Below are 21,720 nucleotides of genomic sequence, written 5' to 3' on the forward strand. Positions count from 1 at the left end.
AGAGAGACAGAGACAGACAGAGACAGAGAGACAGAAACAGAGACAGAGAGATTCATTCCAAAAGTCTGTTACTCTAGAAAACCATGATAAAGGGAACCAAAACAGTTGAGGGTGCTGTTTATTGATGACCTGAGCATTGAAACCACAGGATGTAGTTTAAGAGAACATTTTGAAAAATGCAGCAAACTTATGGAATCTGTAGTAATGAGAGATCCCCAAACAAAATAGTCCAGGGGCTTTGGTTTGGTGAGCTATTCTTGTCTTGAAGAGCTTTGAATTAATTCCATTGGCAAAAGAAATCTCAAAGCAGCATAATATAGACTCTGTCCGTGGTGAACTCTAATGGAGATTTATAATTAAAAAAAAAGGAGTGAACTGAGTTGGGTAAATTTCAAAATGTAATCCTGTGTTCAAGGAGATAAACAGATTAAGAAAGGGAATAAAGGGAGTGGTGACCTCAGGGCAAGATGCCACCCAGCTAAGTTTCCAACTCGTGAAAAGGAACTAAAGAAAAGCTTCCAGCTGGGTGTAGTGGGGCACACCTTTAATCCCAGCACTGGGAAGGCAGAGGCTGGTGGATCTCTGAGTTTGAGGCCAGCATGGTCAACAGACCAAGTTTTGGACAGCCAAGCTTAGGCAGGGAAAGACCGAAAGCTGATGAAGAAGTAACTGAACCAGGGGTCATGTTCTAGCCCCAGCAAGTAACAGAACTTGGCAGTTTCGGCCATGTGGTTCTGGCTTTAGAAATAAGGACAGAAGAAAGGCGTTATAGAATAAAGCCACTGAGGCTGGCATGTATCAGGGGTGTCACTGAATGGCCTAGGAGATGGAGCATTGTGTGAAGTCATGAAGTTGAAGCCCGCCTTGCCTTGGAGAATCCCAGATGTTACAGATGCCAGAGTCATGGGATACCTGTCGAGAACGACTAACCAGGACGGGAACCAGCCCAAATGAAAGAAGTTCATTGTAGTCAACAAAGCTGAATGGAGCTGCAGATGTGGAGAGCATTGTGAAATCAGACATAGAGATGCAGAGTTTGGAGTCTGCCAAGCTGGTTTTTGATCTTGTTTTGGGTATATATATATTGCTATGCTCCTTTTCTTGCATTTTGGAATTGTAATATATCCTGTACCATTGTATGTTGGAAGAAAGTGATCTGCTTGTGGATTTTCATTTTTTTACAGGGGATTCACAGTTAAGAGATTGCCACACATTTCTTTGTACTTTGAAACAAGTTTAAGACATTTGAAATTGGATTGAATGCACATTTTCCATTATAATATGGCTATAGGTCTTTGAGAGCCAGGGGACAGAATGTGGTGGTTTGAAAGAAAATGGCCCCCAAAGGGAGTGGCACAATTAGGAGATGTAGCCTTGTTGGAGGGTGTGTGTCATTGTGGGGGCAAGCTTTGATGTCTCTTTTGTTCCAATTTCTTTCAGTATGACAGACAGTTGACTTCCTATTGCCTGCAAGATGTAACACTCTCAGCTTCAGCACCACATCTGTCTGCATGGTCGCCAAGTTCCCTGTCATGATGATAATGGACTGAATAAGTGAGCCACTCCAATTAAGTGTTTTCCTTTATAAGACTAGCCGTGGTCATGGAGTCCCTTCACAGCCATAAAAACCTTAACTAAGACATAGCCTCGTGTGTACTGGGATTGAGACTGTCTCAGTTTCTAGCAATCCTTTAGAAAGGTTTGAGCTTACAAGTGCATGAGAAACACTGGGCTTTCATTAGTTTTGTATTCACGTATGGTGGACCTATGTGAAATTATGCAGATTTGAAAGCTTGGGAAAGGCTCCGAACACTCCTTGGGAACATAAACCATAATTTCTCAACCCTGCTTCCTCTTCTGAATCACAGAATTTCTCAACTCCCCGAAGCATGCAGTCTGCCTAGGTGTTCCTGACGCATGGGAAAGAGGTTGATTCACTCTACACGGTGGCTGCCTTAGGCAGTTCAGCTTTCTGTCCTGTGAAGTTCACAGCTGATGACTGCATTTCAGAACACTGTTGGCCAAAAAACTCGCATGAGTTCCCTCTTCCTAGGATTCCGCTAAAGTCCTCCCTCATTTATCATGGTCACACTAAGTTCTTAGAATGAGTCTGTGGAGATGAATATTCTCATGGTGGTGAATGTAGTGCAGACACAAATATTGGGAAAGGACATGTAAGAGAAGGTATTATATTGATTTAAAGTATGACTTTATTACATATTCATGAAATTAAAGTTGAAACAGTTCAAAAATTTCCTCATTTTTTTCCCATATAGTTTTGATAAATATATCTAGAGTCCACACAGGTCTAATAAAGTATTCAAGAATATTCAGAATACTTGAGTGTGTATGTATAGATTATAGCTATTGAGAGTGGTGTGCTTTCTCACCGTGTACCCATGACACAGTGAACTAGTACAGATATTAGTAGACAAGTTATTGGACAGATTCAAGAAGAAAAAGAAATTTATACAGATTAAACACCTTTCAGAGGGTGATGAATGTAAGTGTTGAAACCTGACATTATAATTTGGTCTTACAATGCTCAAGCATGTATTATTGATATTGTGTTCCTATTATTAAATTTGAACATTAAGCAATTAAATTAAACACAGATTTATTTTTAATTAATTTATATAATCCTAAAATAGATATTTTACCTATACCATGAGTCAAAATTTATTTTTCAAAAGAAATAAAGCACATAATGGAAAATGTCTATTTCTGGCTTTCCACCCCAACTTCCTTTGACCATTACGTAAGAACACTACAGATTTATTTTGCAGGAACACAAATTCAACTTCTCAGGGAAGTGGGGCTCTACATCATCTGTTGTGGTAAATACAATGATTTCCTCTAGAAGGGAAGTGGGAGAAAGGAAGCAGTGGACATTGAACAATGAAGGAAACTGGAGAACAGAGCAAAGTAACAACTGAAGGAAGGGAGGAGGAGCAGATGGCTCAGAAGGAGACATATGGGAATTGAAGGAGAGGAAGCAATTGGCAAGAAGTTGGCTGCTTGCCAAATTTGTGAAGGCTCTGGAGGACACAGGGGATTTGGATGGGATGTGAGTCAGCTGCATTTTACCCAAATATCACACCAACATGGGAAATCAAAGAAATCCTCAAAGACATACAGGATGCAGAACAGGCCGAGGAAAAGTTATGACATGTCTCATCTCAGCAATTCTGCCTCTTTAGCATGGGGAAGGATGTGTTAAATGGGTGTTTGAATGTATAAATGTATTTCTTCATAGCTGTATTACTATGTCCAAATCTTAATTTTGCTTGTGAAAGAAATAACACAGATAAGACTTATTTATATTCACTTATTTTTTCTAATCTGGGATGTCACTCAATTCTAATTATACATAAAATAATTCTCTTCAAATATCTTGGATTAGGGTGACCTGCTATTCTTGTTTTCTTAGATCTGATAGGTTTCCAAGGCTAGAGTTTTTATTGTTAAATACAAGGAGAGTCCTGGGAAAATGGTGATGGCTAGTCATTATACAAGAAGCAAAACATAAAGAAAAGTTACAAATATGCTCATACTAACATGAATGGATACAGTGGGATTCTTTTTAAACATTTTTAAAAGATGGGTGCTGTCATAGACTTGAGGAGTAAAGCCCTTGCGTCCATTCTCTTTCCTGAGATTATTCAGGAGATAATGGTGGCCAGGAGCACATGCCCAGAAAGTCTCATCTCTCCCTGAATATCAATATACAATGGTCAATGGGGGAGGAAAAGCCATTTCTCCATGTGGAGTAGCCACTGATGAGGAGCCCAGCTTTCTACAAAATAATTATTGCTCTGGATTTTGCTATTAACCCTAAAAAACAAGATGGGAGACAGAAAAAAGGAAGGGGGAGAGGAAGGAAGGAAGGAAGAAAAGCAGATGAACTAGAAGGAGGTGGGAAGAGGAAATCGATCAGTAAGTAGAAGCGGAGGAGGACAATGAAGTGAATATGATGAAAATATGCACTACACATGTATGAAATGTCACTTGGAACTCGTGATTATATAACCAATTTTACGCTAATAAAATGGTTTCTGTTTGGTCTAGTGCGAATGAAAATAATTAGCATAGAATTATTTGATTATTGTCTCAATTACTTTTCAATCCTGTAGAAAATAGGAAACAGAATATTTGTGATATGCTCTCTGGAGGACGGCCAGAAAGAAGAATAAAAAGTTCAAGGCAAAAATTATAGGAGTCAGAGGGAATAGAGGACACCAGGAGAATACAGTCTATGGAGTCAACAGAGTAGGGCTCACATGGGCTCACAGAGACTAAAGCAGCAAGCACAGGGCCTGCACTGTCTGAACCAGGTCCTCTGCATATATATTATGACTGTTAGACTGGTGTTGTGGGACACCGAACAGTGAGAGCCGACGTATCTCTGGCTCTTTTCACTGCTTTTGGGAACCTTTTCTGCCTATTGTGTTGTCTTATCTAGCCTCGGAATTAGGGCTTTTGCCTTGTCTTATTGTATCCTGTTTTGTCCTGTATAGTTGTTTTTCAGAGACCTGCACTTTTCTGAAGAGGAACCAAAGAAGAAGTGGATCTGGGGGAGAGGGGAGGTACAGGAGAGTTGGGAGGAGTGAAAGGAGGGGGAAACTGTGGTCGGGTTGTATTTCATGAGAGAAGAATCTATTTTCAATAAAAAGAAAAAATATTAGAGAAAAGTTTGACACAAAGCCCCAAACTGAGAATTTCAAATATGAAAGGAAATAGTCTTAATCTATTATTTAAAAAATATTGCAATGAATTAATCAGAATCAATCACAGAGGGCATTATGACAAATTAACTGAGATTTGATTCCAGACAGAACTTAGGCTTTATCGGATGCTACTGTGTTAGTTTTTGCACATACTATCCACACCCACACAAAACAGCCAGATTGGTACATCAGTGTGTGTTCTCCTCAACACAGCTTCTAATTCAACACATAATTTCTCATAATGCTCAAATCTCTCAGCAATATCTTCTGACATGTACAACAATGGTGATTTTAGAGCATGGACAGTCTAAATTTTGGGCTAAGCACTTAAAGCATATTCAATGATTTTTGTTAATTGGGCACAGAATGATTTTAAGTGACATTTAAAAATACTAAACAGTAAATAGTGATCAGTTAGTTATCCTCTTCCACAGAGCATCTCCAATATAGAAGGCATCTAGTGTTAAAAACAGATAATCTTAGTTTATCAGAGTTATAATCTTTGGTTGAACTCAACTGTTCTTAACACATCTTTTGTGAAACGTTTAAGCTTTTCAAATGTTCTTAATCTTAGTTACATTACAGATTTCATTTCTAGAGACAATATGTGGTAATTCTTGAATATAGCTAGTCTAGTTTGAGAAAAAAGCATCATATCTTGCAAAAAACAGCTGGATGTGGCAACATGTGCCTGTAATTCCAGCAGCCAGGAGGTAGAGATAGGTAGACCCTGGGACCTTGGTGGATAGTCAGACCAGGTTCAGTGAGAGACCCCTCACTCACAAATGGTATAGAGTGATGGCAGAAGACGCATGACTTTTACATCTGGCCTCCACTACCATGTCCACTTGCACATGAATACATACACAAACAAATCCATACAGATACAAACATAAAAAAATAAGAAAAATAAAGACATTCATAAATAAAAGGCAGTTTTACCATATGCTGAAATATCAGATCATATGTCACATAATCTGTAAAAAGTTATTGATTAATAAAACATGGGTACCAGATAATTGTTCCCTAACTCCACTCTCAGCCAATTTGGAATCGGCCACTGCTTCAGCAAAATTACTTAGTAGTTACTTGAATGTGTTGTTGTTATCATTTAAAAAATTGACACAGGGTGATGAGAACACAGCAAGGATTCTAGAAGCTGGAAGATTAAGCTTTTAGTTATCATCATCTTCTTATCTTCCCCCAAGAAACTGAGTTGAGGGATATCTCCTCCTACCTTGAATGAAGAGTTTATGACAAAATAAGACCATGTAAACATGTATTATATAGCAAGTAGTCATTACACAATAGTTATTAAGATGTTGATGTTTCTACAATATCTATTTCTAAACTTATAGATGTGTTGAAATCTTTCAGAAGAAATGTGTTTTAAAATTCATTTTCACAGTATTGAACAGAGGACTGACTATAATTCTTTAGATGCTAGCTTTCAACAGTCAATAAGTATTGCCTCCATATATTTATAATTTACTACAATTTTTCCTGTTAATACTCATTTGTTAGCCTATAAAACTCTTTATTTCTAGTCATCACTTATTAGATTTCTTTCATAAATACGTGCAGAAATATCATTTTTTGCTGATGAATCAGTATGAATTTTCTATCTCATCTTTATCACATCATTATCTACCAATTTTCTCCAATTTGGAGAGAAGGCCATTAAGGCACAGAATGTTTTAAAAGATGAAACACATTTCATCCTGGAGGGAAGTTCATTGCTCTTGGGAAGTAAAATATTCAAAGGTTTCAGGACGCTCCTGAAACTGACCAAATTCACCAGGTTCTTCCCTCTCCGTGCATAGCAAGCAGTGAAAACTGCTGACAAAGATTCTCAGACAAGAGAAGCTGCTTAGACATGGCTCAGATCAGTCAACCTGACCGGAAGAAGCTCAGACCAGCTAAGCTATCTGGAAAAGACAAATCTCCAACCTGTAGTCACTTGTAGGCTGTTCATGAAGCTTCTGAGTTACAGCTTTTGTGAGCTGTCTCTCTTGCTAGGGTGAGCTTTTGGTGAGGCATGTGTATTTGAATCAGTTCTGTTCCTATGAATAATCTCTCACTCATACTCCTGTGAGGAACTCTAATTAAATTTGTTGGTTCACCATGTTGAACTCTAGACGGTATCCTTACTGGTCTTTCATCAGTTCTCTTTCTGGGGCAAGTAGACATTAGTTCACTTCTTTCAAAAAACAGTGTCAAACAACACATGCCTTAACTTAAACCATATAATTTGTTTTATAGTGCTCTAGTACATAAGTTCCAGAATCAATTACAGATATCACAATTTATAAATGCCCTTGTTGTATATGTGAGATCACCAAATTAGCACATAACCCATTTTAATGTCTGACATATGGTTAGTTAAATCTATGTATGTGGGATTCACAGACATGGAGGGTTGGTTATACTTGAAACTATTTTCTTAAGTACTTTATAGGTTCTATATAGTACTTTAATGCTTTTTAATAAATTGGTCCTTTTAATAATCAAGTCAACAAGAAATTTTCATGAAAAATGAATTTTATTTTAATCTTTGTGCTTGCAGTTCCCATTATGACCACTAGAATGTCATTTATTTCAACAGTAGGTCATGCCCAGGGCACTGTATAATTGTGTGGCACCCCCTACCCACTATAAACAACAAAGAAATAGGATTGAGTTAGGGAAAACTTTTCTTATAAAGAGTATATAAAAACTACCAAAGTAGGCAGTCATGCAGTAAGTGGGAATCTTACAAAGAAGTCCATTACCTTTGATAGTGTTTAGCTATCGCTTTTTCCTTTCCTATCCACTAATCATATATTTAGATACCCAAAATTACATCAGAATTTTCTTGGGGCATTTAAGATCTACATGTTATAATTTATTGTAGTTAATTTTGTAAGTAAACAGCTTAATGAATTATTGAATTATTTTATAATCTAGAACAGTATTTGTGATAACTACTTTAACCTTAACTTTTCCTTATCTCAAAAGTAATCTAGTTGTCTTAATGAAGACAAAATTATTGCTTTATTATTTTGAATTAGTTTGTTTCTCTTTTTCCTTTTTGGTAGAATTGCAAAGTGTCTTTAACTTAAATATAATATTTGCAAAAGGTCATGAAATAAAAAATACATCAGTTTTTACAAGGCTTATTTTAATATTGTTATACATTAAAAATAGAGTTTTAAGAACTCTTGATTCATCAGTATGAGAAAGGAGCATTTATTAATCATGACGGTTATGACTAACTCTCAAAGACATGAAGCAAGTCAATTTTATCCAGTTTATGGCAGTCAAACTAATTCTACAACATTCACTTTAAGAACTTGTATTTATATATATATATATTTTTTTTGAAAAAGGAGTACTTGAGACAAACACAATGTGAAGCCTCTTTTATTCTAAGGGATACATGCCAAAAGAGTTTGAAAAGATTCTCCTGTCATGCAGGAGAATAAGGAAATGTAATTTATACACCCCTGGTTTATGAGCATCATGGATCTAAACTTTGGCTCGGATTCTAGGTCATTGTGAGAAGAAATGGCTAAAGAACATCCAAAATACAGGTGCAGCTACAATTCAATTACACACTTTCCCTTTGTGCAGGGTGTGTCTTTGTTCTCACAGCTGGAAGATGTGTACTTTAATGTTCAACAAAGGAACGCCACCACATTAAAGAACTCTAAGAATTCCTGCGACCTGAACTGTAGCAATAACCATGCATTCCTCAATGGCCTTGCATAAGAATATTGACTACTTTCATCTCCTGCTTGTCAGTTCTCAACACAGTTGGCAATGTGAAATAATGAGAGAAATGAAAACAATCATTTGAATACAAAGTTTAGGAAAAGAAACCACATAAAATATCGGATAACCAGCAACTCCTGAGAAATGTCTTTTCAGATCTTGAAAAAAAAAGAGTCAGAAATACAGTCATGCATTCTACTGATAATCAATTTTTTGCTTTCATCATTCAATTTAATTTTGCCTATAAGAAGACAATAAAACAGAAACAAGTATGATCTAAATAAGAACAGAGATTTCGAAACCCAACTACTGATTTTTACCGGCTTATTTCTCTACGTGTAAAAATATGATTCTTACTTCTAGTCTTCTAACAGTTCAATGGTCATAATTTAGACAAAATGCACAGATGGTCTTGGGAGTAGTAAAATTTCAGATCTTAATACTTCCTGGCATATGGAACACTACTGTGGATCAGCATTTTGGCAGCATTTAAGTGATTTTAGAATTATTTATACATTAATATCTTGGCATCATTTCACAGCCATAGGTTATTACATCCTTAAATTGTCTGACTTCTGATCAGAAGTGTTTTTCACATTGATTCTAAACTGCTGAAGGGATTGAGTGGCTGGTACTTTTGAATTAGAAGGCAGTATCCCCGTCGGCATCAAAAATAAATATGATTCTCTGATAAATTAAAGACCAGCAGAAATCATAAAATTGTCGAATACAATATACGATGCAGGAGGAGTTTCCAAGATTTTGCTTTAAAAGAAAGCTAACTGACGACAGAAAGTTTAAACTGTGGATAGTTATAAAAAGGAACACACGTATTGACACGTATAAGATAAAACCTTAAAGATTAACCAGCAAGTTTTATTTCTTTATCTACATCTATATCTATATCAAGATACAACCTATAAAGAGTTCTGTCTAGTCTGTGCCCAATTTGGGTATTTTAACAACCTACTCTTTCACACAGGCCTCCCCTGAAATGCCACTTGTCAGGTCATCTTTGACTGGCACCAAGTGCTTACATCTCGTGGGCAACCTTCGACCTCAGGAGACTTGATCCGCCCACTGCAATTGATTCCTCCCACACCCTTGGGCAGCCCATGTGGTTTATTTTCTTCTTCACTTTAGGTTGCTGCTGATTTTTCATTTGCCTTTCTCCTTGAGAGCTAAGGCCCACATCTCTTCCTTTCTGCCTAGATTCATCCCCTAAAAGATGTCAATTTTTAACACTGAAATTGTAGGCAAACCCTTGTGACTCTCATATTGCATCAAAATAGACTACTTTATGTTAAGAAAACTTTAGGACTTCTTTTAGCAACAATGCCATCTATATTCATCCTCCACGCTCGTAATATATTATCCTCCATGTTCTGTGGTTCATAATTCAATTCTTGGGCCATGAGCTGTGTTTCATGGACTAAGTTGGCCCATACAGAGGTTGCTTCTTGGTGGTAACAACAGTGTAGCTGAGGCTCACTGGTATTTAATAACGATTTGGTGTTTTCACTCCAAATACATGCCGCTGAAGTTGTCACAGACATCTGCCTTAGAATCTGGATCAGTCTTCCCTCTGTTCAAAGGGAGGGGAGGACTGCACAGTAATGACTACTTGTATGCTTACCACAACTTAACTTATTCTCCAGCCTCAACCTCAAGTTGCAATTTCTGACTCATACACCCAACTGCCTATTTCATATATACTTAGATCTTTTATGAGAATTTGGAAATTACTATGTATAAACCTCTGCTCCTGATAGATCCCTAATAGTCTACATTCAATACACTATCATTAATGGCACCCACACATTCTGACTTTCTCAGGCCAACCCATAAAGTATGTCTTGACTCTTCACACATTACGGGCTATATCCAACATGTCTGAAACTTTTGGGTGTAGCACTTTACACTATATTCAGGATCTAATTACTTTTCACCACTTCAGCTCCCAATGGACTGGTTCAACCTACCCATTCATGTCCGGATTGCTGTAAAACCTCCCAATTAGTCTACCCACTTTTGAGAACGCTGCTATTATTGTTCTCATTGGCTGATAATAAAAGCCACTTTGGCCTACAGCAAGCAGAATATAGCTAAGAGGGAAAGCCAAACTGAATACAGGAAGAAAGAAGGGAGAGTCAAGGAAGGTGAGAGCCAGCAGTCCTGGAAGTGAGATGTCAGTCAGATCCTGGAGAATCAAGGTGTATTAGAGCACAAGTAAAACAACGAGACACGTGGCAAAACATAGATTAATAGATATGAGTTATTTAAAGGCAAGAGCTAGATAGTAATAAGCCTGAGTAACAGGCCAAATAATTTGTAAATAATATTTAGTCTCAGTGATTATTTAGAAGTGGATGCAGGGCAGGGTGAGACAGAAAAACTTCCATTTACAGAAGGCCACCATTCGCACTTTCTGATCTCATAGTGACAAATGTCTCCTAACATTACTTGGAAGAAAACATGAAATATTTGCAATATCTGTAAGAGCCCACATAATGAGGCCATTTGCTGTCTCCAGACATTATCTTCTGTGACTCTCCTTTGCTCGCTCTAGTCAACCCGCACTGATTCTTTGCTCCTTAGTGAAAATGTCATTTGTTTCCCAACTTAGGGTCCAGTATCAGATCAAAATGCATATTTCCTGAACATCTTTCCATTGCCCCACTAACTTCCCCCATATTTTTATTGAGACATTTTCTGATCTTTTTTTTTTAACATTACAGACATACCTAATTTCTAATGGGTCCTTCTCTATCTTTATATATTTTGCTTTTAAAATAATATTGTATAATTTGAAAACTAGTTATCTAGTTGGTTTTGTACAGAGTTCTCTCTCAGCACAACTTAATTAATTTTCTGTGTTGAGAATTTTGCCTTTAATCTATATTAAATACAAATAAGTGATCAGGGAAACTTGAGAAAGTCAGATATAATAACCATTTAAATGTGTCTGAATTATTAAGGCTTGGAAGTGCGAGGTATAGAGAGCATGCCCTAATGTGATCTGAAGTATGACATTAAGGTAAAATGTTTTTATGATAATGGTACACAGAATCCAAAATAATTGTTGTCACTAAAGAGAAAAATATTTATTCTCATTCTCTATTTCCCTGTGTTCTTGATTTCATTTCCCCAAGCAAACTTGTCACACAGAATTTTGTTTTGGAAAATTATTTTAAGGTATGTTACATTTGTTCATGCTGTGTGTAGAACATTTGTTTTAAAGATGCAAAGTATGATGTACTTCCAGTTTCTTGACTTAACAGAAAACTAGAGATATTCATTGAAGTCAGATCAGTGCTGAAAAAAACAAGCAAACAAACAAACGAACCAAAAAACCCACATTTTATTTCCTTGCCTAAACATGCATCCAGCTGGTTCCTTTCTAGCTCCCTCCCAGCTGAATTATCATGCTACTTGGTTAAATAATTGTTCAAGACTAGTGCAAGCATTTGTTAGATGCATGTGATGGGTATTATATCTTCTTTGATAAATTAGCAGAAGTCTTTGTGTTACATACATACTCTCCTGGGCCAATCCATTCACAGCAGAAAATTCAGCATACACGAAACAAGCAAATAAAAAGAGGACATACCCCACAATCATAGAATTGATGAGAGCATGCTTGTTCACTGAACACCTTATAGGACAAAATACATGAAAAAAAAAAAGCCACGTGGAATCATGAATTCAAAATGATTATGTGTCATATAATTTTCTACTTAAATCAGGGATTTAAAATCTAATCTATAAGCATAGGATTTCTTTTTCTAATAAAGCCAAGTCATCATTTACTTAGTAAGAGTGAGATTTTACTTTTTTAGAAGCAATACTAAAATACATAGAAGGAAAAGCAAGTAAGAAAGGAGAGTGGGCAAAAGCAAACCTTGCAGTAAACAAGGGGATCTTGCAAATATGCCTTCTGTAAATGACTTTTGTAATAATGGTAAGTGTAGTATGTGGAAATGGTCTAAGTCTCAAGTCATCGTAATTAAGTCTACATAAAAGAGTGTGAACTCTTACACTTTAGAATTGGAAGTACATTTCCTGCCTTTTATTAACCTTTAAAATCATACATTTTCATCACTTATTTTCATGTCTATACAAGAAAAATTGAAATATAGTTCTTTTAAAAGAACACCAAAGTAGAGCTAATGCAAGGTTTTATCGCTGAGAACTGATTTCTTTGTGCTCTTTTGCTTGGGTTACAGAAGCGCGCAGTCATCTGCTGGGTGTTCCCTGCCAGTGGACTCAGTACTCACAGTGATTCTTTCATCTTTATCATCCAGGGGTGAGCCATCCTTTTTCCAGGAGATGGTGGGTTCTGGATGGCCCCGAGGAGGCTGGCATTCCATTACTGCAGGCTCACCTACAGCCACCATGACATCTGAAGGGTTTTGTCTGAAGTCATCCCGTAGTACTGTAGGGACAAGATTAAATCATCACACTCAATGATGGAACATGCAGTCCTTATCTCTGAGCTGCAGCAAAAGTGACATTTATTAGAATATACTCCCACTAAGAGCTATCTCAACGCAGCTTGAAGAATTCGTATCTATTACAGGCATTTGCCGATTAGAAAAGGTACTTGTCCCTTAAGCATACTCAGAACGGATTATTTCATATTCTTCACAGGCCAGCAAGCAGGTGCACGCTGCTGCTTCTTGCCCTCACAGTTAGCATTTCATTTGAATTGCATGTCTTTTCTGCCCACTGCCTACATTTCTCTCGTCCAAGCACTAGTAACTATAAATGAATCCTTTAGTTACAAAAAACACCAGGACAATGGCTTCTATCTATTACTACATCAATTACACACACACAAGCAAAAATATGAATAAGGACATTTAAAAGCCCTCATTTAAATGATTTTATAGGTATTCAAATTATTGTATATAACCATATTATTAATGTAATTTAAATATAGTCACTGTAAAAATGTCACACGCATTTGACAATAACTGAAATCCGAGCATTTTTGTATTGTCAGAGAATAAGAAAGAGTTAGACCACATGTTATAATTAGCAATAGCATCAGAATTTATGTCCAAAGTTATTTTTGTGAGGCAGTATCTTATTAAATCCATAAACTTATTTAGAATGAAGTATACTATTCATCTCTTACACTGTGAGTTCTAAGTGTTAATGGAACAATCTATTCATGTCATTGCAACTGGACAGGAATGTACTATTTCCATACTATAAAATAAGCAGCATTATTTACTTAGTGATGGTAAAAAGGAAATGTGGGAAATTAAGAACATAATGTGCTCTAAAAACAGTTCATACAGGAAAACTGTCCTCAATAACTTGATAGTATCAAGAGGTCATGAATTAAATCGTAACTGTGCCCTTTGCTAGGCAACCCTGAGCATACTATTTATATTCTCCATTTTAAAATACAAAGCAAGGAAAAAGACAAATGCATTAACACAATGTCTAATAAATCGTTAACTTGCCTACAGTTATTTTCCTTCATCCTGTGTAAAAGATACAAACCATCTTATAGAGGAATTGAAAGGAACACTTAAAATTCATATTTGTAAGTGAAGTACATACATCTGCATTGAATAGTGTTTCTCTTTAAAAACTACTGATTGAATTTTAAAACTACAGTTGTGTATTGGAAGGAATATATTTTCATCCAAGTGGCCTTTAACAATGTTTTAATAGATGAAGCACTATGATACTGAAACCCAGCAGTCAAAGTAAAACCATCCCTAAATTTAGCTCTCCTAGCCTCAGACAAACTTACTGGCTCGCAGAAGTTTATATTTTTTCCTTTCATTTCTTTCCCTTCCCTTCCTTTGTGCTAATCATACTCATGTAACCCAGGAAGCCATGATACCCGTGGAAAACTGGTTTTCTCCTGCATCCTGAAACAACATTGGCGCAATAACAGCAGGTCAGCCTGTGGAAATCCCTGCTTCCAGGAAGAGTCCGGCTTTCTATCTCTGGAAAGAACAGTGAAACGGAAAAGAAAAGAAAGTATGGCTGGACCAACGGTTCCAACAGTAACTTTTATACTACATGCTCTTTAATCAACACAAAGACACAGTGCATCTTGTTGAGTTGAGATGTCTTCATTACCTCATTAACAAAATAAACAGAGCGTGAAGGCTTTCATCAATTAGAAGCTATATTGTTATTAGGTGTTAAGTATGAATAACAAACAAAATGTAAAGTTTACAGAAAAAACAAATTAACTGGCCTTAACAGGCACACTCCCATGCTGGACTGTGTTACTAATCACTGACAGCATCCCTGAAATGTTTTAACAGCCCCGAAACACACAAAAGTAAAATATCTTTCAGATGAAAGCAACTTTGCTTTGCATTTCTTTCCAAGTGGTAGACTTAAAATAATCTTGGTCGCAGTTTATTTTACTTATAAATTAAGATCATAATCTCCAATAAGCCAACAAATAGTAAAAAGTTAGGTTTACGTTTGCTCAGGCTATTGTTTCCATTTATCATACTATTCAGGATTGTTTTTATAGTGCATACTAGAAAGCTAATAAAGTATAATCCAGGAAAGATTGCTGCTTAGATAATGCTCATGGAACCATTTTACAGCTGTAAATTGTAAAAATTCAGGTTGCATATGGCTGCATGCAATGTTTCATAAATGCATGACTTTAAGACTTTTCCCTTGTCTATAAAAATAATATTTCTTACCTAAATTTGTCTTGAAATTTTCCTTTTTAGGATAATATTATGTCATATTATTAAATGGCATTTTTACTTAAATTGTCCAATTTTAAAAGCTTGTGTATAGCCAGGTGGTGGTGGTGCATTCCTTTAATCCTAGCACTCCAGAGGCTGAGGCAGGCAGGATCTCTGTGAGTTCAAGGCCTGTCTGGTCTACAGAGCAAAGTCCTGGCCAGTCAGGGCTGTTACACAGTGAAACCCTGTCTCTAAAAATCAAAACCCAAACGAACAAAAAATCTGTGTGCATATGTAAGCGATTAAAAATTACTCTCTGTATTGTTCAGAACCTGACAATGAGCACTCCAATTAAAGTAGAAATTAACAAATTATGTGTTGGGGAGATGGCTCAATGGGTAAAGTTGCTCGCTGATAGGCTGATTACATGAGTTCAATCTCGAGAATCCCGGTGGTGAAGCAAAAGAAGCAACTCTCACAAGCCGTTCCCTGACTTCCACACAGGAACACACACACACACACACACACAGGGTTAGATGGTTGGAATAGGAAAGAGCCCTTGTTGTTCTTACAGAGGACGCAGGTTGAGTTTCCTGAACCCACATCCATCTGTAAATCTAGTTCTGGGGGATCTAAAGCCTTCCTCAGCACTAATTATACAGGTGGTACAAGGACACACATGCAGGCAAAGCACCCACAGACATAATAAAAGGAATGTCACATTAAATCAAAGTGTAAAATGAGAATCTACAAATCAGAACTTCTCAAGGGAGAGGAGCATGACACAAAAGCAATGAAAATAATAGCTTTTATTATGATCTTAGCAATGCTGGACACTTAGTAAGTGTCCAGTGCTCAGCATCTGCTCTTTTAATCATTTCCTCCTCAGCACAGACTAAGGCTGGAGAGAGATTACTAGCTTTCTAACCCACATGGAGAATGAGCACAGAACCAGGGCCAAGCTTCAATCAGATCTCCAGCCACAAAGGAAGGAAGCTTCCCTACCAAAATGCATGTCTACCAGTCTTGTCTTAACGCTATGTGCAGAGACAAACCCGTAAGTGTCATAATGCAACTGATACTTCAGCCTCCTTCCAATGGAACGGAAGTTGGCAGAGAAATTTCCCTCCCGACAGTCATATGGCTATCCTCTTCACATTCTGGACTCCACTTTCTCAGATCGTCCCATCTTTGGAAGGGACCTCTTCATATTTTGAGCAGCACACTGCGCGTCAGAATTCATTATCCAGAATACATATGATGTGTTACTTCTCATCAACAGTTTATTTCAACCACAACCCGGCTGAACAGGCTGTATAATAAGAAGGCTTTTAATTAAACATAGGCATTTTAATTAGAACTTGGTGTCTTGGGGAAAACAAAAGAAAGGTAGTACGCAGTCTCGGGACCTATTTTCCTGCACAAAAGGCAATATTATCAATGAAACTTGGCAGCAAGTGGTAAAGTTGTGTTTATGAGCAGAGAAAAAAACAAAGTCCTTAAAAAGCGGAGGGTACTAGAGAAGAAAATGTTAGAAAGTATGTACTTAATTACAAAAGTATAGTTCCTAAGTATTACATGCCTAAGTAAAGTATATCTTTTCTGAATTATTAAACAATGCTCAACTGGAGGTAGAGTATAAATGACCTATTTTTACAATACTTACGCCATGACTCCTGTTTAAATGTCAACTCACAGGTTTGCGCTAAAAATTGTTATTCAATTTCAAAATTAACTCTTTGATATAAGACATCTGTACTAATTACAAATGTTGTGCCTGTTAAATATGCTATAAAGCTTTTCTATTTTCCTAATACACGATAAAAATATATTGAAACAGGCTTGAGTTAGGGAGTTGGCTCAGTTAATAAGACACTTACTGTAAAAGCATTAGGACCTGAATTTGATCCCCAGTCTCCACATAAAATGGGGAGAGAAAAGTGAGAAGGGGAGGATGGGGAGAGCTTGGGGGAATGGGATGGTTGGAATAAAGGGTGGATATGGGAACAGGGAAGTATATATCTTAATAAAGGGAGCCATTTTAGGTTGGCAAGAGACTTGAATCTAGAGGGGTTCCCAGGTGTCCAGGGAGATCCCCATTTAGTTCCTTGGGCAGCTGAGGAGAGGGAGCCTGAAATGACCCTATCCTATAGCCATACTGATGAATATCTTGCATATCACCATAGAACCTTCATCTGGCGATGGATGGAGATAGAGACAAAGACCCACATTGGAGCACTGGACTGAGCTCCCAAGGTCCAAAAGAGGAACAGAAGGAGGGAGAAGATGAGCAAGGAAGTCAGGACCACGAGGGGTGCACCCACCCACTGAGACAGTGGGGCTGATCTATTGGGAGCTCACCAAGACAAGCTGGACTGTGACTGAAAAAGCATGGGATAAAACTAGACTCTCTGACCATGGCGAACAATGAAGGCTGATGAGAAGCCAAGAGCAATGGCTTTTGATCCTACTGCATGTACTGGCTTTGTGAAAGCCTAGCCTGTTTGGATGCTCACCTTCCTAGACCTGGATGAAGTGGGGAGGACCTTGGACTTTCCACAGGGCAGGGAACCCTGACTGCTCTTTGGACGGGGAGAGGAGTGGGGGGAGGGGGAGGGAAATGGGAGGCGGGGAGGAGGCAGAAATTTTTTAATTAAAATAAATAAATAAATAATAAAATAAAAAACCTAAAAAAATGAAATATTAAAAGAAAACATAATTTATGTTTCACAGATATGACAAATTTATACAAACTGCAGATTTAAGAATATTAAAGATTAAAGACTTTCTATAAAAAAAATTCTAGTGGTATAGATTCATAATCTCATCATTGGCTTCTGAAGAACAACACTAGGGATGCTCTTTGACCTTCAGAAGCATAGGCAGCCAACCATACACAGCCTCCCACAAGTGAAACAGACAGACAGACAGACAGACACACACACACACACACACACACACACACACACAAAAAAGAAATCCTTGTCAGAAATAGCAATTGAATAGGATTGCTGCAGGTTATTTTGAGTCACCAGACATATTTTGGGAGCTGTACAGGAATGTACAGGAATATCTAAACAATTTGTCTTCTGAACTTTTAGTTAGGAAGTGATATTTATAGGACAAAGAGGTTTAAATATCCTAAAATATTCAGAAATAAATTATCAAGTTTTAGCTTTAAATAGTCAGTATGCACAAGAAGAGAGCAAATTAAGTATGAAAACTAAAGTGACAGAATGTAAAATAATATTCCACCAAGTATTGTTCATTTTAAGCCACCACCTTGTAATGCCATTAACGAAAGTATTATTTTCAAAAATTAGGTCTATACAGAACTTTGAATTCATAGGGATAGTTTCTAAAACACTACTTTTTAACGTTGACACCGAATCAACCTGTGGGTATCCTACCATACTTTTGTCATTGTCTACAGTGCTTTTAATGCAAGTCACTTTAATTTTGACTGTAAAGTTATGCTTTGGTTAAGACTCTGGGGGAAAAGCATGTGGGAAGAAGCACTAACTTCTTAGCTTCTGAGATTTTACAAACTTTTGAATCTCCATCTTAGGAAAGAAGTACACTTTTTAGTCATCTGGAGCTGGTAGATGTGACGTCTCAGTTAATCTTAGAGAACAGCTATGTGCAAACCACTGCAAATAGAAAGAGATACCAGAATAAAAGCAATTCACGGTCCTCTGTTTCTTTATATAAAATATCCAGAAGAAGCAAGCTAAGGTAACACATATGTACACTCCTGTGCTCTGTCTCTGTTGGGTTACAGCCTTGGGAACATACTGTTCTTGAATCCTCCTTTTTTCCTGTCATGGTGCAGAAAGAAAAAAAAATCCAAGACCTTTTACATGCTAGGCAAGAGTCAATTTCCAACTGGACCTAATTTGGATCTATATTTCCATTTTGCAGAAGCACAGACAGCATTGGGATGCTTCCTGCTCTGTGGGTCAGGAGGCTCGCCAGGACTTATTACAATGGCACCAATTCATGGAGTCAAATGAAAGGTAAGTTTGGCATGCTAGGTTGGAGTGAACATCTGTAACACATTCCAGAGAAAAGTGGACATTCACAAGAGTCGACATTTAAAGAGCTAAATGTAGATTCGAAAGTCTGAGACAACAGAAAAATATGTTTTACTAAAGGAGCAAAACATCAAGGGGCTAACTCGTGTCTGCTATATTAAAAATATCAGTAATCTACTAGAAGTGTGCATATTAAAGACTTGTATATAAAGTATAAGTGAAATTAATTTACTGCTAAAAAATACTTCATTTATGGAGCAGAATTTTATTAGCCCGTGACACATGTGAGTTAGAAAATGGAAGTCAAAAATTCAGAATTACCAGTGATTCTTGCAGGACTTCATGACTGTGATAAGTATACGCACAATGACTCAGTTATTTCCACACAAAACACAGTTTTACACTCTATCTTGATAGGGTTATTATGAAAACTAATTATTTAATGTTTATACAGGACTTGCCATTTTTATGGGGCATTACATCTACAAAGAAGTATAGCTATTAGTCACTATGTAAGGAATTGCCAAATTTCTCAGCTGCCAGTACAAATGGGAAAGAGGACAAAGATTGCCATTGATGAGAGCCTCTAAGCACCAGAATAAAAGTCACACTCAGGAATACCCTGGCAGGGTTAAAATAACACAGACAAAATGAGGATATCTGAGCTATGGGACCCTGATTAGAACAAGACAGGCAGGCATTCTTTCTTTCATAAAATCAACTTTATATTTAGTATCCTGCACTCAGAGAGTCCTTAAGGGAAAGAATATTCTTCTGTATTTACTGCCTGCCCATATCTGAAGGTCAAGTCCATGAGAAGGAGGAATCTGTCGTCATCATCTCCATATCACACTGCTCGGAACAGCGCAGAGGGTACAGCATGCACCAGCCAGTGTTTACAGTGCACATTATGTGCATTAGATATAAGCTATGAAATGGTGAAGCCATACTGCATTAATCCTGTTCTCATGAGGCTTGAGATAAAGGAAGGTGGACAGACACTATGTAAGTAAATGCTACACATATAGAAAGAGGGGGAAATATATTGCGGTAAATAGACAATTGTTTTTGTACCTTATTGTAAATAAATGTACATGCATATGTAAATATGGATGATATACAATTAATAGGGTATATTGTTGTTCATTGTTATATATCTTATTTAATATATTGCATATATGCTGTTATTATGATACAAGTGGGAAGGAAAGGATAGGGAGCTGTGTAAAAGATGCTATGCGGGAGCTCTGAAGAAGGAAGTGGTGGCTGAAGGCTAAGGAATGAGCAAGAATTATCCTAATAAAGCATGCTGCAGGAAGAGGAAATAATCTGTGTGTAAAAGGAAATCTGGTACGGTAAAGGAATTCCAGAGACTCGGTCACGTTGATAGCAACATGACTTGAGTTTGACAGGAGAAGCAAGAGCAGTTGTGCAGGGTGCACAGCGCCCTGCACAAGGAGCTAGTTTCTACTTCATGCCCCAACAGGACTCTCAAGACCCTATCAAAGATGTTTTGGGATGCATCTGTTATAATGGAATACTCATTCTGGCTGCTCTGTGAATGAACATGAGATGGAAATATGAACGGAAGTGGACACAAACAATGAAAAGGCTGCTGTATTAACCAAGAGGAAAAAGGCAGTGGTGTGTGTTCTGATGTTACTATCAGGTTTGGAGCAAGGAGGGACAAATTAGAAGCTCATCTGTAGGTAAAAATGAAATTGACTTTATGGAGGTGAAAGTGTACAGAAATATATCAAAATCAATACCCACATTTCTCGTGTCTCAGAACATGCCTTTTTAATGTACAGGGGAATACACAGACAATGCACAGGTAAATTCTTCATGGAGAAGAACAAGAATGAAAATGTTTACTTTTAGATAAAGAAAACATAGGGATAATATAAAATCATTTAGGTGATTAAAATATTACAGTTTCAAATTCTGCTCCTTACTATATAAGTTTTACTGACTGTGTTACGATACCCCAAATCTCAGTTGCTAAGTGACAATATATCTCAATCAAATTAAACCATATTGTGAATTTTGAATGACTGATTTTCATTTAAATTGAAGCATATGATATATTTTATCTGACTTAAATACTTAAAACATACTTGAGCGTCGCCATTAAAAAACAATTACAACATAACAGGAATATCATCTTACATCCGTGGCCTGCATAAGAAGTGCTAACACGATTCAAGGGACTTTGCAAGTGGCCACAGTAAACTAGTAGGAAGGATTTTGATCACAGAGAGCTGATATGACTTAAAGGAGATTAGTTTTCTCTAGCTCCCATAGAGAAGTCTAGCATTAGCCAGTATGTAGTATAAGAAATTTGAGATTTTTGTTAGTAACCACAACTTGAACATTTAGCATTGATATTGACTGGCCTTCTGGGAAATGTCCAGAGTTGAGAATGGCTGACAAGAGACTTCTACTTTTGTGTCAGTTTGAAATATACTCAACTGAGGAAGTACTGCCACTTGAAGATACTACGTGAAGAAGTATTATTCATATTAG

At 37.1% G+C, this 21,720-nt stretch overlaps 1 protein-coding gene across 12 annotated transcripts in view; it reads right to left on the reverse strand.

The window, feature by feature from the left end:
• Positions 1-21,720, reverse strand: part of Robo1 (roundabout guidance receptor 1) — a 1,008,058-nt gene that overhangs the window by 130,697 nt on the left and 855,641 nt on the right. For all 12 annotated transcript variants that reach the window (XM_026786907.1, XM_026786925.1, XM_026786911.1 and 9 more), the window contains one exon: positions 12,758-12,915. In XM_026786907.1, the coding sequence (XP_026642708.1) occupies positions 12,758-12,915 (158 nt within the window). The remainder of the gene's footprint in view (positions 1-12,757; positions 12,916-21,720) is intronic.

Source organism: Microtus ochrogaster, chromosome 2, assembly GCF_000317375.1.
Source record: "Microtus ochrogaster isolate Prairie Vole_2 chromosome 2, MicOch1.0, whole genome shotgun sequence".
In the NCBI taxonomy this organism is placed as follows: domain Eukaryota; kingdom Metazoa; phylum Chordata; class Mammalia; order Rodentia; family Cricetidae; genus Microtus; species Microtus ochrogaster.